This window comes from Ascidia mentula, chromosome 6 (assembly GCF_947561715.1).
Source record: "Ascidia mentula chromosome 6, kaAscMent1.1, whole genome shotgun sequence".
Taxonomy (NCBI): domain Eukaryota; kingdom Metazoa; phylum Chordata; class Ascidiacea; order Phlebobranchia; family Ascidiidae; genus Ascidia; species Ascidia mentula.
The window spans coordinates 19,746,975-19,768,030 of record NC_138571.1 but is presented as its reverse complement, the minus strand read 5'-3'; the positions used below and the strand labels follow the sequence as shown (position 1 = coordinate 19,768,030).

Sequence of the window (21,056 nt, the reverse complement as noted above, 5' to 3'; positions counted from 1 at the left end):
AATTGCAAGAGATTCTTGTCATACATAAGATTGTTTTCCATTGTTTTGATGATTTTTTGCATTAAATGCGCCGAATTTTGGTGGTAATTTGTATGACTTGCGGTCGAGTGAAAAAACTAATATTCTTTATCTGACGTTAAATTGCAATTGTTGTGCAATTAATAACCTGTCAGTCTGGGATGAACATTTAATCTACCAGTATAATGTACTACCTTGCCACCATATTTTGTCTAGTTTGACGCTATTTTGGCAAAAAACGTGCTCTTTACTGATAGTTATATTCATTATTTATGATGTCCAAGTAAAAATGTATTAAAACAGAATGTTTAGTGATATCCAAGCGTTTTTATGCAGTTCTGTTTCACTGTTAATTTATAAAGTAGATAGCTATTCAAAATAAATGAGTTTCTTAATTGTAGCGGAGTCTGGTTCTTGATTAGGCATTGTGTTGTTGCCAGCAACACCATTATATTGAGATAGGTATTTTAGACTAATTGTGAACTAATGTCTGCAAGTTTATTCAAAATACTTTACAAATTTTTATAATCAACGTCATTGATACAAATTATTCCCAGCACATGATTTTATGCGTTAGCATTGTTACCAAACTATAAGACTTCCTTTGTAATGTGTCCGGTGTGTTTTAGATATGTGTTCTTAAACAATCACTTGCACATGGTACTTCATCGATGAAGGTCAGTTATGAATACAAAATATAGGCAAAGGCTGATTTCCAAAAACTAAGCATATAATGTTTCAGACTTTATATTTAAGGCATAGTATATGCTTATTGTTTATCACTTAGTGTGTTTCGACTTAACACATATCACATAGTTTATAGTTCCTAATTTTCTTAGTCCAGTTTTAAACAAATTGAAATGTGCCGTCATGCATGAGGCTCATGAAATGAGTAGTTTCCTGGTTAACATTAAGATTAATGAATAATTTTTGGCAAATGTATCTGTAGGATTTAGTGCAGTTTCTTGGCTGGTAATTGTGAGAGGTTTTGAAATGCCTCGTCGTAGGTCGAAACGTAAATCAGTCACTGCACAAACGTCTCCATCAAAACGATCAAAAAAAGCAAAAGCAGTTGAAGAATCTCAGACAGAGGATTCTTCCCAAGCGGAAGACACAACTGAGCAAGATAATTCTTCCCAAGATGAACTCACTCTTCCCATTGAGAGCGAGACAACATTTTTAGATGAGTCTGCATTGTTAAAAGATGAAGAAAATGAAACAAAGGACATTTTGGATCCGGATAATTCACTTTTGGAGGATGATTTTGTGGCAGAGCATGCTGTGATTGAAGAAGAGCTGATAACTCAGGATGATGAGGAGTTAATTGAAGAAGATCATGGAATAACTGAGCATTTAAAAGAAGAAGTTCCTGAACAGGAGATTGAAAACTCTGAAGACGTTGAAGAGTTTGAACAAACAGTTGTGGAAGAAGAAACGGAAGAGAAAGCTGCCAACGAGGACAAAGAAGAGCTACTTGAAGAGATTGATGTACAAGATAGTTTGGAAGGAGAGGAGCAATACTTGGTGGAAACTATAGAAAATGATGATCAAGTGGTGGCGGAAGAAGGGGATTCTAAGTCTGATGGAGAAATCAATGAAAACTCGAATGAGGGTGAATATGAGCATGATGATGAAATGGAAGATTATGAAGCTTCCCACCATGATGATGAGGAAAAGGAGAACTATGGTCACGATCATGTCGATGGAATTGATCTCAACACTGACGAATACACAGAGCGCAACATGGCATCGCGCGGGTACGACAACACAAGCGAAATTAGTTCAGATCAGCATGACTTCCCTCAGGATGAAACAGAGGGAGATAGTCGATCTCCGAAACGAGGGAACAGAGCAATATCCCCTATTGTGTTTGATCGTGGAGATTCGTCAGATGATGAAGATGTGGAAAATGACGACCAGCTAACACCCCCTGGAGAATCAGATGTCTTTATTCCAAAGAAAGAGATCATTCTTCCACCAGTGGAGGTTCGCACGGAACGCCGGGAGAAGCACGCAAAAATGCTTAAGTATTTATTCCGCGAAGCTCATTTTTACATGATCAAAAGTAGCAACCATGAGAATATTTCTCTTTCAAAAGCGAAAGGTGTTTGGTCCACGCCACCCAGCAACGAGTCGAAGATCAACAAATCCTTCCGTGAAGCAAGAAATGTCATTCTCATATATTCTGTCAGGGAAAGTGGGGCTTTCCAAGGGTTTGCTCGTGTATCATCTGAAGCGCGACATGACCTTACTCCGGTGAACTGGGTGTTGCCGGCCGGTCTCACTGCCCGTGCTCTCGGAGGCGTGTTCAAGGTGGATTGGTTGTGTCGTCGCGAGCTTTCCTTCGCTAAAACAGCCGACATTTTCAACCCCTTTAACTTCAACAAACCGGTGAAAATCGGCCGTGATGGGCAAGAAGTGGAACCGAATGCAGGAAAGATGCTCTGTCTTGAATTTCCACATGACGACAAAGTTGATTTGGAGGGGATCATACAACGTGCAAGAAAACAGCAGAAGGCATCTGGAGGACCTCCGAAATATCGCCCTCCCCAGCCTGTGGAAGCATCCTTCAAAGAGAGGAATCGTGGAAGACCTCCATTCTCCGCTTCCGGAAGAAGAGGACCACAAAGACCAACAGTTCGTCTTCCCCCCAAACCACTGCCGGAGCGCAACCAACCGAAAATCCCGATCGAGCGCACTATATACCGATCACCGAGGCGTTCAGATTATAGCAACGGCGACAGGGTGAGTACCAGCACTGTTACCCGCCGAGCTACAAGTCACATGACCAACGGAGGTGGGTACAGTCACCATGACAACTACCAGCCACCTCCCCCGTCGAGATCCCACCCCACGTACACCCCCAACAGCTACCCTCGTTCTTCATACTCACCCCCTTACGACCACTACCCACCTTCACATCCTCCAAGCCAACCTCCTCTGTCCCAATCCCGGTACAGCAGTAGCCATAGCAACCACCATTCGTCGTCAAGCGCACGCGTCTCTTCACGCATCACTGGGTCATCTTCCCAATCGAGGTCCTATCGCAGCCACGAGAGATCGTCGCGGGGTTCAGCTTCTTCCTCCATCCGTCGTTATGACGACCACGCCCCTCCACCAACATCCCGTATATACGACTCAAGGTCACACGCCGCTGCTTGCGACGACTTCGTGCGGAGAGTCGCCGGCGGAAAGAGTATTATTGCGTCATCAGTGACGTCATCGAGAAGCGGCAGAAGCTCCGGGGATGCGTACGCGCGTTCGAGTGATCGACAGGCGGAGAGAGTTGGAGATGGAAGATACCAAGAGAGGAGCAGGTACAGGCGCTGACCAACGGAGGAGAACATTGACGTCATCGGCGTCAAGTTACAATTGACCAAGGGTGCAGACTGGAGTCACCTAAAACATATACAAACACCCCGAGTGAATGGGGTTGTACAAACAATCGCAGAGGAATGCGTGGACTAAATATGACCACATACACACACACACACACGGAATGGCGACCTCAAGGGGCCGTGCGAACAGTTTAGCGCCCTTTTGTGGGCGTTTAGTACTGGGGACAGTTGGATCGATGGAACCAAAACCGCTGCGTAATTTTGTACATATGTTTTGTGGGTTAAATGGCTGTTAGTCATCAAGCAAACTGCGTTTATTTTACCGACCAACCAATTACGTTTTGGTTACGTGTTTAATAAAATCAGGACTGTCCATATTTTATTATGTAGGCGTTATACGCTGTTTCATTCTACTACGTCACCATAATGAGTCGGCGCTAATTTTGCGAAAACAAAATAACTTTTTCTGATGTTTTTTTGTTAATCTGCCACTGTTGGAAATATAGAGCGTCTAGTTATCCTCGGGTGGTAAACAGGGAGCTTATCCATTGACTGTGAAACGTGTTTGTGGAATAATATTATGAAAAAAGTGACTTCTGATCGCAGGTAAGGAAGGCGGATAACACGTTGTTATTTGGTTGAAAATTGTGCGTGGTAATTTCTGAGCAGATCGTGATGACGTAATACCCTTTGTGACGTTGTAACTGTAATTTCCCCGAAGTTACCATTATTATTATTTCCAGTATCAATAGTTTTTTGAAAGGAGTAACAGGAATTTGTTTTTAACTCGATTTTGCCACAAAGCTTTTGGTGAGCGGGATATCAAGGGTTCGAATCCCTGTGCGGTCGAAAATAGAACCCCCAACCTTTTGAGTTGTTAATTGTGAATCTTGTCTGGGGTTCCGTTTGGTTTCAGACTTTACGAATATGAATAAGGTGAGAAAAAATGACCTTCAACCCTCAATTATGACAGCTTTTTGTCACGCACCACTGAATTACTTGTGACGTATCATGGATTATTACAATAGTCTAATGCTGCTAATAATTCCTGAAGCTTGTGTTTAAGTATACCAAATTCCACGCACTTGGCTGAATGACCCTGCAGAAGTACTGATGTCGTCACAGTATCAGAAAAAAAATCAGTCGTGATCAATAGAAATAACTCGTATCGTTGTGAAAATTACTTCCTTCAAAGCGGATGGCGCTGTTGAGCTGGTTTATTTGATCCAGGGTATTTGAAATCGAGAAACTAATGTTGACCCCGGCCGAGAAACCCTGGTCTGATCGTAACGTTTGAAACTGTTAAAATACTTTACCATAATCTAGGTCCGCCCTGAAGTATTTGGTATTTTTGATTCAAGACAATTGTTTATGAGACCAACAAGGCTTTTATGTCACAGCTTTATTCCATCAGTTAATATTTGAAATGCACACGTCATAACTTTTCAGTTTAAACAATATTTGGTGACCCTAGACGCCAGTGGTATCCAAAATGTGGAAGGCGACGTATTTGAAAATAGCAATCGAGCTCTTGCAAAATTTATATGCCAAAAACTAAGATTTGCTACACAGTCAATTGTTGTTGTATTGTTTCTTCACAATACAAAACAATCGCAGCAAATATACATTTACTTCTGACCTGCGTCACAGTATAATAATGTAGCCTTCACACGGGTCAGCAAGTGGTTCAACGTTGGTGAAAATTTTGATAAGTGAAGCAAACGTTGGCACGGGAATAAGTTATAAGATAAAAAGTTGGCACCTCAGCATGTTTGAGTTGGACAACCCCGCTGTACCTCAAGCTTGTCATTTCTAAACTCATTCATAATTGGTATCTAAAAAAATGGTTATCGGGTAAAGTGGCGACACACGCGGGAATGCAATTGACTTAACGCATTTTCCGTGTTCAAATCCAGAACGCCGATCGATCAACGCAATTGTTGCGCGACTGTTGACAGCATTGTGACGCAACAGAGGGTGCGAACTGTCGACGCTTTTGCCCCTGTAATTGTGGAGTTACCAGCAGATGTTCATACGATTCCATCGTCTCCAGGTTTTCTACACCAATGTCTATGGCTTGTAAGGTAAGATTTTTGTGTACATTTAAATAATACTTCTATGGTGCAATTTTTTGCGCCTAAAAATCACTCAAAAAAAACATTATCGACCCCCTGTTTTACGGAAGGCAAAACGCCAAAGTGTTGTAAATAATTCAATAAGGAGATTTCTGATTATTGTCGAGTAAAGCCATGTTTACACCGACCCAACCTTGGGGCTCAGGGCAGGATTTCTAAACATGTTTCAAATACTAGATCACATAAAACTGCTTTGTATCGGCCGTTAATTCAATTTAGGCGCGCATTGTATGCAGAAAATTTAATCCAAACGGATACAATTGGTTTTTATATGCTACATTCAGAGGAGCATCTTTTATATTTTCACGATTTCCCTAAAAAGTTTCACCGGTGACGGCCATGCCTTGTGTACGGAAATCCACTCGCAAATATTCGCAATATTAGTCCTAGTTACGCAAACACAGCTTCACCAAACCATCGCATGTCGCAAAATTCAAATAGACACAAAAACAATGTCCTTTGGGTTATTGTTTTGTGACGTCACAAAGACAGTTGTTGCACACAGAGGCAAAGGTTCTTGACCCTGGGTTCTCTCGAAGCAAAGGTATAACCTTCTCCAGCCGAAGGGAAATATTAAATCGTTGGCCAATTACGCCATACCATCTGTGACCCCTTCATTCTTCTATCTCGCTGCTGGGGAAAAAGGTTTGCAACCGCTTAGCGCTATGGCAGCTCTGTGACGCCGCACATATACAGAAATAGAAGCTGGCTGTGATTAGTGGAGATAACAGAAAGACGAGTCCAATTACGCAAGGGGTCTCACAGAACGCAACATTGGTAAGTTACAGCTAACGTCTGCCCTCTATACGAAGGTTAACTTGACTGGCTGTGATTTTTGGGTGATAAGTTTGTGAATATTTCTATGTTTTTTTCGACTTTTCTGATGCAAAGATAGCTTCTGAGAAAGTTGGTAAAGTACACACAGAGGTAGTGATTTGTCCAATTTTTTCATGACTGTTTTGCATAATTACGTTACGACCATTTATAAGCGATAAAATCTGTGATATTTATTTGTTTAATCTTCTAAATTAGTTGGTAATAACCTACATGTAAACGCTTGGAATATATTAAATTTTTAATTGGGTTGGAGCTGGTTGTTTGCTGTAAGAAAGTACGTCGTATCAAAGTTGATAACGTCCGAATGAACGCGCGGTTAGTTCCTCATGGGACAGGATTATTATTTAGCTATGTAATATCACCGACGTTGTGACCTTGAAACTTCATCGGGCGAACACTGTCACACTACATGGGGGAACAATATGTGGGAATTCTTGGTCGCAAAATGACGTAAAGTTGGTGTGGTTTAGAAGATATTTGTATGTGCACTCATGTGTGACCGTTTCTTTTCGAATTTGTGCAAACTTTGTCATAATTCAGGGGTTTTTAACCGGGCGTGCTCGTACCTCTGGAGGTTATACATCAGACATCCGGCCCGTGGGCCGACTCTGGCCCGTTTGGTCCTTGGGTCTGGCCCATTCTAACGTTGTTATAAATTAGTATTGCTTGAGATCAACGTTCATATTCCGGCTATGCATGGTAGTTTCTCCATACAACTTTTAAACATTAATTGTTGCAAATTTGGTATGTTTTTAATTATAATGTAAGCATTCTTGTTCTGCTTTAAACTCGCATGGCCCTTTGAAATTTTTGATAATTTCTGGCTGCCAGTCGATAGGCCCTCCATTCCCTGTTATACATATTTATAAATATATTATTGTAGCGGAAACAAAAACGGTGTCAAAACTGTTTGGTGATTTCGAATGGAGCGATCGCTCACATATCTGATATGCATTGTAGTATACACACACCAACCGCCTGTATGACGTCACAAGGTTCCCTAATGACTCTATTGTTACGTGACAATGCTGTTGAAGTGTTAACGTTAGCTGATACCCAACAGCTGAAACTCACGGCCAAGACGGGTTTGAACTCAATGTCCCATTATGTGCTGTTGGTGACGTAGAAACAACGGAAAATTTTGTTTGAAACTTATATGTGCTGGTTCTGCTTGAGTGAACTCTGTGACTTGGGTGCAATCTATGCTGTGTTGTGTTGTAAAAGTATAATTTGCATCAGATAATATGGGTGATACAGTTGTAAAACACCACGCACGTTCCGACAATACGAAGTGCGGGCCATCACCTAAAAACAATTCCACTAAAATTTTAATGCGATGGTTTGGTGGACATAAGGTTTAAGCTGATCAAAAGTGAACTGTTGGTAAAATCCGATTTGTTTCAATCCCTCAATCACATGTAAGAGGATTGATTGCGATTGACCTTGACATCATAAAGGTCATGCGTTTCCTGCGAGACAACATGAAAGAAACCGTGGTTTTCATAACCGAGCTGGAAGGTGAAAACATAGAAATCTGTTCGTAAAGGTCGTAGCGGGGAGGGTTGTTTCGGTAAAAGATTGAATTTCCTTCGTCAACAAAGCACAAAAATCAGATTACTGTGTGGGGTATTGTGATTTTTTTTAACAATTAAAATATGCTATGTGTAGCGTACGTTGAACCCGGTAACTATTTTCACTTTTAATATTTGTGAAAAATGACCTTTTTTATCCACAAATTTCCAGGTTTTTCATAATTCACAACAAACAATTTCTCTCTTCCACAGAACCGCGGAACACAACATCGATGACGTCACGCACCCGATGACGTCATGACGCACAGCGGTGGTCGCTTTGACTTTGACGACGGTGGTACTTACTGCGGAGGCTGGGAAGACGGCAAAGCTCACGGTCAGGGCATCTGCACGGGGCCAAAGGGCCAAGGTGAATATGCGGGCTCATGGAACCACGGCTTCGAGGTCCTCGGCGTCTACACTTGGCCCAGTGGTAACACGTATGAGGGAAACTGGTCTGACGGAAAACGTCATAACCTCGGCGTTGAAACAAAGGGAAAATGGCAATACAAGGGGGAGTGGGGTCACGGGTTCAAAGGTCGCTATGGGGTCAGGAGCAACCTGGCTAGCAGAGCAAAGTACGAAGGGACTTGGAACAATGGATTGCAGGACGGATACGGAACGGAAACCTACGCTGACGGAGGTGGGTGGTGGTGGTCAGATATACGAGATACGCTTGTTGTAGTTGTTGGAAGATAAATGTGTCCTGGAATTCACATATTCCAATGTGGTTCCACGTTATGGACACAATTCTAACTGCATGCAGTTTGTCAACCTTTATTTGCATTAAATTATCTGGGATTTCGTTCATTTAACAAAATAACCTGTTTTCACATCAAGAAGAAACCAGGTTTTGGTTTTATGTGACGTTTTATGATAGTTTGAAATGAGGTTGATCATTGCTGAACTGTCCTTGGGTTTTTAATGTCAGTAAATACTACCTATTATTAATCAAATAATGTCGACATCCAACAATGCATTTCGACGAGTTTTTTTGGAGTGAAAACCAAAAAACAAACAAATCCGAGAGCAACGAAAGCCGAATAAATAATTCATGGAAAGCTTCGTGTCCAAATCAATTTACACCCTTACGCGCATGCGCCGAAACGTTCGATAATGGGTGGGGGGGTGGAATCCCGACCACATTTCAGCAAATTTTGTTTCCCGCCCAAATCTCATTAAGCGACAAAAAACGATTTCTTTGCAAAATCCACGTCTGGAAAAACGCGATTGTTTGACGTCACGATGGATTGTAATGTCACAATGATGATAGAGCAGTGTTACCTCACATATACTAATTCACAACTACACAATTTCGCATAAATGTGTCTCTAACGATAGGTTTTAACTGTTTATTTTTTAAAACGCAAGACGCCGCTGTTTGTAATATCTACTTTTTAATTATGACGCAACAATCGTAAAGCAGAAAACACTTGTTTGTCTCTGTATTGTTACAACACATGCTTGGATAACATTGGTTGCTCTGTGTGGTCATAGGTACGTACCAGGGCCAGTGGATTGGTGGTGTAAGACAGGGTAGCGGAGTGAGGCAGAGCATGCCGTATGGGATGGCTTCGATCTTGCGAAACTCGTTACGAAACTCGATGTCTTCCCTAAGAAGCGAACACAGCAACGGAACCCTCTCTAATATCGACTCGGGTAGGAAATGTTTTCTGTAATTCTTTGTATTATAGAACACAGCTTTGGGAAAACTACATAAAATCAATGTGAACTTGCTAAAGTTGAGTACTGTGTGATGTAACAAATCAACTTTTGCTTCAAGTAATAATATTTAGTTTAACCGAAAGTAAAAATAATGTTTTTCTATTTTCCCGCAGGGTCCGACGCCCCCCTCGGGTCACGTGGTGGATTTGTGTTGACGCGACAATCGTGTATGACGTCACAAACATCCTCGTCTGCAAAACGTCGTTTTTTCGGTAGCAGTTCGATAAATCTTCGCCGTTCGCTTTTCACCGGCCTGAAGATCCGCACCAAGTCGAGTAGTTCCATTGCGAGTGGATCGAGTCGGGTATCCGTGCGCAGCAGCAAGTCTTACAAGAGGCGAGTAATTCGATTTTGTCGAGTTCGAACGAGATCCGTTTGTGCGCGTTTAACATTTCAACAATGTTCATTCCACAATACTAAAGACACCGTAGAAATTTTCCCGCGTTTTTTTTAATTTAAATTCGCGCCCTTTCTTCCACAGTGACGTCACAACGAGCTCTGTTTCGAGCGATTACAATTCCTTATATGGAAGTGCCAGCGAACCGGCCGGTGATGTAATTTCCGGATTAGACACAATTGAAGATGAGATTGACGTCAACACATCGGAGTGTTACCATGGTGATTGGAAAAACGACACAAGGACAGGTGACGTCATACCTGAATTTTGATGTAAAATTTCTATGTTTGGAGGCCAAAGTTTTCAAACAATAGTAAAGATTTTTCAAAAGTGACAAGAACTCAAATAATTCGTTCAGTTGTAAATTTTAAGACCGCTGTATTGCTTTTCCTATGTTTACTATATCCTCGACGGCAGGGTTTGGCGTGTGCCGGCGAACCGACGGTTTCATGTACGAGGGAGAGTGGTTGAGCAATCAGCGGCACGGCTACGGATGTACAACTTTTCCCGACGGAACAACGGAAGAAGGAAAATACAAATATAACGCCATCACCACCAGTTCGAGGAAAGTGCCCTTGAAATCAGGGAAAATAAAAAGCAAGGTTGCACACGCGGTGGCGCAAGCGAGGCAGGCTAAGGATGCAGCAATTCAAAAATCTGACATCGCCGCTTCGAGGTAATTTTTTACTTGATTGAAAATGTTCATTGTTGATTTAAATTATCAAAATTGAAAATTCGCGACTGCCAGCAATGATGGATTTAGGTTGCACGGATACAAAGTAGCGACCTGAAATCAATGTATTTTAAATTTTACCAAAAATCAATTTTACAAAATCAGATTTGTGATGAATTTATTTTCAACACCAAGAGGACGCTGTTGACCTTTTATTTCTCTTTATTCCTAAACGTACGCCGCGAAGTCGTTTATGTGACCTGGGTATTTTGCTGGCTTCAAGGCACGCGTCTTTTTTTCTTTGGTTAAACCAGCGCCGACTGCCAATAAGATACTTTCCACTTCATCGGAAATATTCGTTGACGAAATGAGACAAAACATGAGAGATTGGGAAACGTAAGAAACACTAACATGTAACAAACATTCCAGAACATCTCACAGCGTCGCGAAAGCGAACCAAGCTGAGAACATCGCACACAACGCCAAGGAGGAGGGGAAGATTGCCAGGTGCGTGGCACGTGACCTCGCACCGGACTTCCACCAACCAGGTGAATTTGAAGTCGTGAAGTTCAATGCCACGATTCTGATTTTGGTTCTAGTCAGAGTTTTACAAAGCTTGAAACGTTTGTTGTTAAATCAACTCGGAATCGTCTCCCCCTTTTTTTGATTGCCGTGTGTTGCGAGGAATGCTGATAATAACGACATCAGTTAAGACTCCACTCCACCCATGACATCAGCTAAAAAATGCCATTTTATTTACTACTAACACTAAAAATTGTGTTTCTGAACCTCTCAGGATTAGAGTATTTGAAGATAAGAGGGGAAGACCCCTTCACCGAGAATGGCGACTCTATGTATTTGGCTGAAGGTGAAAGGAATGACGTAGCAGGACCGGAAAGTTACCACCAGTTCAGGTAAGACCGCTAAAATTAACAAATATACGCGACAATATTATGATTTCTATGATGGCTTCTTTGACAAAACGTCACGGTGAAAGATTGCATGCTGCCGTACGATTGTTATTTGTATTTTCAACTCCTGTTCTTTATATTTGCACTGGGGCGATTTTTTATTCTTATCCATTTTTCACCTTTTCTTAAACTTTGGATGAAGGTGGATTTGTGAAAACAATTAAAATTCCATTTATATTAAATATGCAATCTTTACCATAAAAAATCATGGTTGTATTTTGTGAAATTTGCGTATTTGTATTTGCAAATCTAAATATAGAAATATATATTGACGTTTCCACAGCAACAGCAAACCTGGACTTTCGGTTTCTCCGGTAGCGAGTCGTCATGGTAGCATTGACGCAAGTGCGATGGACGTGAACCTGAAACCAACCACCCCAGAAAAACTACCAACGCCCAACGAAACCAAACAGAGGTGGCGCTAGAGAGTTAGTTTAACCAGGATATGTTAAGGTTACTTAAAAAGAACACGAAGTTCTGAGACCACGTCATCAAATTTACAAAAACACAAATTAGTTTTTTTTTACTTTGCTTACAATTATGTTGAATTGTTTTCTTTGACAGGAAAAGCGTGATCAGCAAAGGGGAAAGTCCCTACTCGAGCCCCCAGCACGAACCCCCCATGGCCCCGCCATCACCCGCTCACAACAAGATGCAATATCTGTCACCAGAAAGTGCCCTGAACACCCCCTACGACCCCGTGCGTCCCTCAGACAAGAATGAACCGACCAGTGGTAGGTTAGGGAAAGCCCCGAGTTCAGGTAGTTTGGAGAAAGTTCGTTCCCCGAAACACAGCTTCTTCAAATCGCTCCGGATCCGCTCCAAGAAGACATCCGTGTCCCGGCATCCGCAGGAGGAAGTTGCCAAGTCCCTGGAAGATGCGGAACAACAGAAGTCGGAAGATCAGTCGTGGGGAGGCGGGAGCGCGGCGGAGAAGAGGAAGCTCTGGCACAAATCCGTATCCTCCCCGGAGCGTTACTATGGCAACTCGCTCAGCAGATCCCTGTGCGAGTCGTTCGATTTCGAGTCGAACCAGACCGAATATCTGAGTGGGTACGAAAAGGAAATGACGCAATCGCTCCACAACTCCAACTTCGCCGATGAAGAACTAGACCGCGTCACTTCCCCGTTCGGTCAAGGTCATATTGGAGGTCAACTCACCCCAAACCGCTCCTATCACGGCGACCACCCCCATAGCCCCAGGGATTTTCCCAATTCGACAACAAACTTCGAGTCGCAAGGGACGGATTTGAAACAAAACTCAAGCAGTCCAAGTTTTCTCTCAACCTCCGACCAGAACAGAGGTTACCCCAGTTCACCCAAGCCAGGTTACTCCGGATCAAACGGTATGGGTAACTCGAGGTCAGATCTCTACCCACAACCCAGCAACTCACTAAGCATGTCGGCTTTGAGTCCCCGAAATCCCGATTCTGACAGACATGGGTGGCGGGAGCCCCCCAAACAATGCACCCCCGCCTTTGCCCATTACACCGGCCCTGTTCCAGACGCTGAGAAATTGGAACAGAAGAAACTGACGAAGGCGGTCAGCGATAAATTGAAAAAGCAACAGGGACTGCTCTCTAGAGCCACCATGCGGGTATGATTTACGTGGAATTAACAAGCGATACGATAAAGTTTAATTAAGGAGCAAAATAAACGTTTTAAGCACTTAAAGAAGCGCTTTGTGATTAATTAAAACTTTAAACCTTGCTTCCAATTTGATCAGTAGGTGGGGACATCACATTTTAACCCGGTGATTTTCCGAGAACCATTAAATTCATGACATATTTTAAATTTTTCGCAAAACGTTTCACTAGTATTTAAGCTTCCTTTAAGTGTTTAAAACGTTTCAAATCCAAATGTCAAAACATTTTCGTTTCTCAACACGCAACAAAATATTTCAGGATAGCGTTTACGACGAAGATTCGATGTTTTGTCGCGATTCGATGTTTTTTGACGAAGATTACCGTTCTCCACTACCAGGTAGCTTGAGAAGACGTAACACCGGTGACGTCACAAAAACCAATGACGTCAGTAAATCTCCGGTGGCATCGGAAAGTGATTCGGTAAGTTTGTTGTGAGTATCTAAGGTTGCATTTAAAACAATTTAGAACTGGTGGATTTTTCATGATGATTTAGAAACGTTTGAAAACTTTTATGAAAGACTCATATTCGTACTTGTGATTATTACCCGTGTTACATCCAGGGCTGTTATTTGTTGACCAAAAACTCACAAAATTCAATAAATAAAGGCCTCCAGTTATTAGTGTTGTTCTAAACAGACTTATAATATCATTATAGACCCGCACGTATATGGCTATCCTTGTCCTTCTGCTAAACGTTGGATTTCTTGCTCTCTTCGTCCAATTCCTTACCTGAGTACACGCCCACAACACACCCACAAACCTTGCTTCAAAGTCTTCGTCGATACTCATTGTGACGTCACTGATGACGGAGCGAGACGAAGGCTTATTGTCTTGCGATATTGTTTCCTTGTTGATTTCTCGTATTGTGGTGATATCAATACAACACAACTTTAGATGTGACCATAAAAAAAACGTTTTAAATGATGTGTTTTCGTTCGGTGAAATTAAACATATCAAGCATAGATAAGTTATATGAGTTTAAATATCACCAGAATAATTTAGTGATAATTTGTCAGTCAATCAGCTGGGAAAAGCACTAAACTTAGGGCCCCATTGTCTCAAACAATTCCATAAGAATGCACACTGATTGTTACGTCACAATCCGATGCATAGTGACGCTCGACCTTATTGTGCTCCAGGTATAGGAAGTCTGCAAAAAGCGTGGCTTGTTTTTGTGTGTTGAGATGTGGTATGGTTATAATACTTGCTGGTGCACTGCTTTTGTGAGAGACTGACTATAGTAAACTACTTTATTGGTACGAGCTTTCACGAGCTTCTTTAGGTGCAGCAAATGACGGCTCTAACTTCTATGGTTAGCAGAGTTACAGCAGTGGATGTTATGGCTGTGGTTATACAGAAGACAACATAATGGTCTTACATTGTTACGTCACAAACAGTGCGGGGTGATTATGACGCATATTTTATTACTTGCAGACGTTGTTTCGTGTTTACTTGATTTGAAACACGATTAAATGGAGGTTTGATCGAAAAGGCGTCGTTTTGTAAACTTTCTGAATGTCATTCAACAATAAACAGTATTTGAACCAAACGTGTTGCACTGATGCAAAGATAAGACAGTGATCGTGCTTTGTGGCACATTTGTGAACACTTACAAGTCATCAAAGACTTTTTTTTAAAAATACATGAGGTTGCAAATTGAAATGTAAAGTGTGCGTTCTCACCAAGTTATAACAAAGCTTGCCACAAAACCCAGCCCACATTTCCGCTTCCACGAGAAAATCTAAACGGATGACGTCACACCCGGATGTGATCAGTTCGTGGGAACACGTGTTTCGTTTGTTCTTGTTGCTCGAATGTAGAACGAACTGTCATGTTTTGGCGCGTTGTGATCGTTTCGCCCGAATTGTGGAATTTGTTGAGCTTATTTGGAATATTAGGGGCAGAAAGAGTAATTCCAGAAACAACAAAGATTTTCTGGAAAATATCTTTTTTAAAAACCGATCGAGTTTGAGAAAAGAACAGAGCGTTCTTTGGATGTCGGTCGTGTAATATTGCTGGGCTGTATGGTCTGATATATTGCTGGGCTGCATTGGATGAGATAAGATTGAAGCTTGCTCGATATACTTCAGACAAATAAGTCGCGTCGCAGCTGTAATATAAAATAGATCAATGAATAAGATAGGATTTATGTAGTTTATACAAATACACCTCAGCCACAAACATTTTGAAACTCCAAGTTGCTTCTTGGGCTACAGACAGGGCCACTGTTTTGACACAATAATGCTCATCAGTGCAGCTTTGGTTTAAACTTAAAAGTTGAATAGCCACGACTTTTTTGCGACTATAAGGAAAATTCAAGCAGAATTGGTCCAAACCGTTGTTTTTTTGATTTCCACGCCGCCAGAACCTTCCTCTACTGACCTCTAGACCGACAATCAGTCCTTTCCGTTTGAAAGCAATCAAGAACTGCTGTAGTTCCTCAAATGGGAACACTTAGCTTTGTATGGCATGCCTTGCGCTTTAATAAGCAATCAGACACAATGGTTTTGGAAGGGATTGTTGCTGGATCGATGTGTTGGTTTTGGGAACCGGAAAGTGATCGAACTATGTTTGTCTGGGGAGGGAAGGGGCCGAAACACACAAGAAAGTGCAATAGATTGGCTTTTGTGCCTGTAGTTATGCGACTATGATGATTTTAATACGTTTGAAAACTTACATCAATTTGAAAGATTTTTTTGTGCCAATGTTGCCCTTATTACGCGTGTTATAACTAAAACCATATGGACTTGAGTTGGATGCCACCAGTATTTTATTCTCACAGTTGACACATTTTGTTGGACCGAACGCTTCCTTGTTGTCTACAGACTTATGCGTCATCATTGTGGTTGCCAACAGCAACCAGCCAAGTATGAGCAACTTTACTCAGTTGTGGAGTTCCAGTTCGTTTGTCAAGACTCATTACGTTGCATAACTGGTTCAGAACCATACGGGCCAAACCTAAGGTAGACACTTAAATTTAGGTGGGGCGGAGAGCTTGTTACGTAACTAACGTGACGTCACTTCCTGTTGTAATGCAGTTTGGAAATGTCAACATTTGGAAGGGGCTTAGTTAAATTTAGAAGAAGAAATATATTGTTTATGCACTTAAGTAGATCTTCATCATATTTAGTCAGGTTGGTGTTGGAGGCATAGTTAAGTCAACTGCTAACTATAAGTTTTGCCGTTAATTTGTCAATTAATACTTGCCCAGAATGTGATGAGGTTCCTGTCAATCAAAATGTCGTTCTGTCAGGTGGTCGTTCGTTAATCATTATCACTATTTTAAGTGTCAACTCTAGTTCTTATTGTGAGTCACAATAGTGGTGAATGACGTAAGGGGAATCTTGCTGCAAAGGTTAATTTAGTGAAAACGTCAATTTATTTGTAAATATAAGGGGTAGCATTTACGCATACAAATATCAGCAATATGATTTTATTAAAATTTTATTAGCAAATGATTTGTTTTGTCACAATGTACTACGATTGTCTACAAAGGTACGAACAATCACCTTTGGTTGTAAGAGTTCCTCAGAAGGACATCATGACTCAACAAGCTGACTGGGTTCGCACTTTCTATAGGTAAGCGCATAGTCTCTAACGAGCAAACGATGCAGTTATTCTATTCTGTATATCTCTTAACATGTAAGGCAGAAACGAAAGGTTTTGGCGCGAACATATCTTTATTGTGATGTTATATAAGCAATGTTACGTCATAATAAAGTTCGGGTTCTTATTGAGCGTGGTTCTGACAAACAAGCAAACCTGTTGGTGCGTTTATAATTGTTGTTAATTGCTAATATTGGTGTTTTTGTTTTGATAGTAGTGCGTGCTTACCATACACTTAGCTTAGAGGCAGATCCATACTCAGGTGCTGCTGTAGCAATTAAATTCCCAAAGCCACAGGGTTGACTACATGGATTGTCTGTCTTGGCATTCCCTCAGTGGCAATATAAAGTAATTGAAGGCCAGCGAAACTCGAAACTAACATCTGCAGTGGATCTTTTGCTGTAACAATTGTGTTCAGTTGGTTAGGTGGAAGTGTGGCAAGTTATTGCATCATGTTGAAAGTAAGCCAGAACGGTCGGTGTTTCCCAACCAGTTATGACAAACTTGAATTCAGTAACTTTATTCACTTTTGTAAGAAATCTCACGTATGGTTTATTTTTTCCTAAAAATTTATTCGTCCCGTGAAGAAATCCGTTCACTTTCAACCCCGGTGTAGATTTATTTTAGCCAACTGTCGAAATATTACGCACACACTTTTTGTGTAAATCTTCAGAAAGTATGGGCAAACATCATATTGGAGAGCTGCAGACAGGGTGTGTACACGCACTGTTTCGACCTGTAAGGTCTCATCAGTGCAGCTGTTGAGTGGCACTGTGCTAGCTTTTACACTAGCAGGCACACTAGTCTCCACTTTGTGTTACCTTTCGGTCAACGTCGATCTGTTGGGTACCCTATACTAGGTACCGAACAACAGAGACAACGAACCACTGTGGAGCGCACTATGGCCAAACGGAGCTGCTTGGCAACCGATAGTGCTTTCTTCAGAAAGTTAAGTACTAAATTTACCACTCCCATATCGGCATATTATATATACCTAATTACGTACTTGCGTGACGTTTTGTATTATATACGTCATTAGTTTAATGATCTTATGAGATGATAGCCCCATGTGTTTTAATGACATTTATAACTTATTGCAAGTATATTGATGAAAGTATATTGATGAAGCGCAATGTTGTAGGGCAAACAAGAATCGATGTGACTGATATGGGCGTGATCGTCTTGTATTGAATCAACCTGTGAGGTTGAGAAAACGTGATTCACTTTGTTAAGAAATAAAATAATGAGTTCCAAAAGCGAGAAAAATATAAGAAATCAGCTTTAATTTGCAAGTTGGCACCGACAGATCTTTCCTATCTTATCAGATATCCAAAATAACTCACAAACAGTGGTTGGCGATCAGGGTTATTTCGATCTTTTATTTTGAAATGTACAGATGTATTAATTTTGCCATAATGGCAACGTCAGTTTCTGAGCTTCTTCAAATTCTTCGCGGAATCATGGACTTGTATGTAATATTGGAAGGTTTTTGTTGAGGGTTCGTCTGTCTGTCTGTTCACAGCTAACAAACTTTAATTGGCCCAAGCTCTTTTGCTTGAATGGCCGCGAAACTGCTTTTAATATTCACCCCGTTTCAAGCAACTTCCATGTCAGAATGAAAGTTTTTCCAGAAACAGTTCGACCTCTGTCTCCACAGCACGTGGCAAACCGCGCTCTGATTGGTTGCTTGTTGGAAAAGGTGGCGCTTTACGGTCGGGGATCTCCCTCCTTCGTATGCGCAAGTAACTTTCTGTTTCGCGTTCAAACACAAGAAGCAAACAAAGGAGTTTTTCCCCCGTGTCAAAGTTGGGCTACAGAGTTCTGCCAATATGTGAGATTATCGCTAAATGACAATGCTGTTGTTTCCTTGTACTGTTGGTTTCTCGTCGCCTAACTTCGACCAGTTAAGCTGCAAGAAGCGGCCTGGAAATGCCTGAAACTCAGTGATTGTACGGAAGTAGGTTACATATGTAAACATGAAAGGAAACTTATGTTGGTTTGTCGTCTACTGTTTAGTTTTGCCCATGTAAATGTAATCGTGTTGCGGCACTACTTATGTGTAGTACACAACTACATGGCTTTGCAAACTAATGGATTTGAGGAAATGCATTTTTTGTTGTAACCTATATGTTCAAAAAAACGTCAACAATGACGTCACGACCACAGGATAGTTAGAATGACCTTCGTTCGTTGCAGTGTTTACACAGCGTTGTAACACAGCAAACAACAGGTCCGTTTGCAGTTAATTCATCGATCGTCGGTTCTGCTGTTAGCCTAAGTTGCATGTTAAGCTTATCAATTATACATAAGCGAAGATAAGGCTTGGCCGGGGAACAGCATGTGGCCCAGGCTGACAACGCGATTGTAAGTCTGGCGGACCGTGGACTTGGCTTTTTTGTCATTTCTTTTATAGTTGCGGTCGGCATTAAAGATTCATGCTCGGGTGGCGAGGGAATTAAATGTAAATTAACTCGATTTACAATACAGTCCCTTTACTATAGAAACATATTGATCTGGTGTTGCAATGATGGGTGTAGTTGGGTGTGTCTTTTTGTTTTCAAACAACTGGAACAGATCTTTTATGCGAGCAGAAAAAGCGTGCTTTAATAACAGAACAGATCAGGCGTATCACGAACTTACCAGCTGCTATTTTTGTGTTATATTTTATATAACGCGTTTCGTATTGCTTGAATAATTGCCTTTTCGATTTTTTTTAGCAATGTATACATTTATTTGCCCACTTAAATAATTGTGTTTTTCCATTGGATTTACTGCAAGCAACGTAATCACTTACTTGCCCCTGAAATTAGGTGTGTTCAAAGGCAAGCTTAATCTTTGACGTGGAGCTTTGTTTGCTTGGGGGTTGGGTCCAGTCAATTGGGCGCTCTGAGGATTGTAAACAAGGGTTCGCCAAATACGTGCAAATTACATTAGCGTAAGAGAAATGACGACGATTGCTACGAATGCAGTAAACGTATTTACGTCGTTGTGATGAAAATATACGATCTCTGGTGTTGTCGTTAGCTGGTTTAAGTTGAGAGCAATGAGAAGAGCTCATAGTAGGTTTTGCCACAAGTTTTGTGGCATGAACTTTGGATGTGTGAGTCGGTCGGCCTCGACTGTCTATTCAGATTGTGTTGTGGAACTTGTATCAACATTTAGTTGCTATTTTTCGCTGCCAGAACTGAAAAGTGTTAATAGTGAATATTGTTACTGCTACCGAAATACCAGAACTGATTTACGCTGGAGAAAGTACTTCAGTATACTGACATGTTATTGTGTACGGCAATCACACAAGGAAGAAATGTACCGAATATCTGTTGTTGCATGAAAGGTAACCCTTGATTCCTACAAAAGGCCGAAAAGGTTCACCTTAAGCTTTTGCAATATTTGCATATTTATTTATGCATTCGCCTTGTTAAGCTGTGGCATCTAAATATAATATCCAAATATTAAGCCCACTCGTTCATAGATAATCCACTAGCACAGGCGATTGATTATATTGTTTGATTGTTTTGACAAACGTTCTGTTCTCAACTGGCAATGCAGCGTGTGACGTAACAAAGGTAATAGTCAACCGTGGGACAGGATGCAGCAATGCTTTAGTTTCTCGTCCGGCCTACTTTGCGCGTTTAAACAACCTGTCTTAGAAGTGCTTTGATATTTAAGACTGATTTTACCGAGGATTTGACACACTTTCGTTTGCTCTTAACTTATTACCGCCCTAAAGATATTTAGAGGACGTGATCAGCTTAAAGTTTGGGGTGCTTTTTTATTTGTTGCTAATGTTTACTGTTGAAATGCTGCGTTGTTTTGCTTTTCAAGTTAGTTCACCTTTAAACCGCAATTTAAATTTTATTTTGCGCAATTATTACAGCGAATGACGTCACAATCTCGACGGTAAATTTGTTTTTAGCTTCCACGTATATGTACGCGCGGGCGCCCTAATAATGACGTCACAGTCAATTAGAACACCTTAAGGTTATTGTGCACAACAGGCAATCGTCTTTAACTGTTTGAGGTTTTGTAATATTTTATGTTTAGTTGAATACAACATTTTTGAATCAACTTTGAAAGGTTGCCGTTTGTTTTGAAGGTTTATGACGACATACATGGCTGTTCTACAATCTTATGCAAAT

General features: G+C 41.2%; 2 protein-coding genes across 3 annotated transcripts; both read left to right on the top strand.

The window, feature by feature from the left end:
- Window positions 1-971: 971 nt before the first annotated feature.
- Window positions 972-3,868, top strand: LOC145905812 (uncharacterized). The gene has a single exon (XM_082993100.1). It carries the CDS (start codon window positions 1,012-1,014, stop codon window positions 3,346-3,348), a length of 2,337 nt encoding a protein of 778 aa, XP_082849226.1. The 5' UTR covers window positions 972-1,011; the 3' UTR covers window positions 3,349-3,868.
- Window positions 3,869-3,926: 58 nt separating this feature from the next.
- On the top strand, window positions 3,927-14,072 carry LOC145905678 (uncharacterized). Of its 2 annotated transcripts, XM_082992942.1 has the most exons (13): window positions 3,927-3,962; window positions 5,273-5,440; window positions 8,113-8,542; window positions 9,397-9,558; window positions 9,738-9,960; window positions 10,106-10,269; window positions 10,439-10,697; window positions 11,124-11,242; window positions 11,491-11,608; window positions 11,949-12,080; window positions 12,230-13,262; window positions 13,570-13,731; window positions 13,967-14,072. In XM_082992942.1, exons 3-13 carry the CDS (start codon window positions 8,158-8,160, stop codon window positions 14,042-14,044), a joined length of 2,835 nt encoding a protein of 944 aa, XP_082849068.1. In that variant the 5' UTR covers window positions 3,927-3,962; window positions 5,273-5,440; window positions 8,113-8,157; the 3' UTR covers window positions 14,045-14,072. The 2 variants fall into 2 exon arrangements, with proteins under 2 accessions (XP_082849068.1, XP_082849067.1); XM_082992941.1 differs by lacking the exons at window positions 3,927-3,962; window positions 5,273-5,440 and adding an exon at window positions 6,187-6,268.
- The last annotated feature ends 6,984 nt before the right edge of the window (window positions 14,073-21,056 follow it).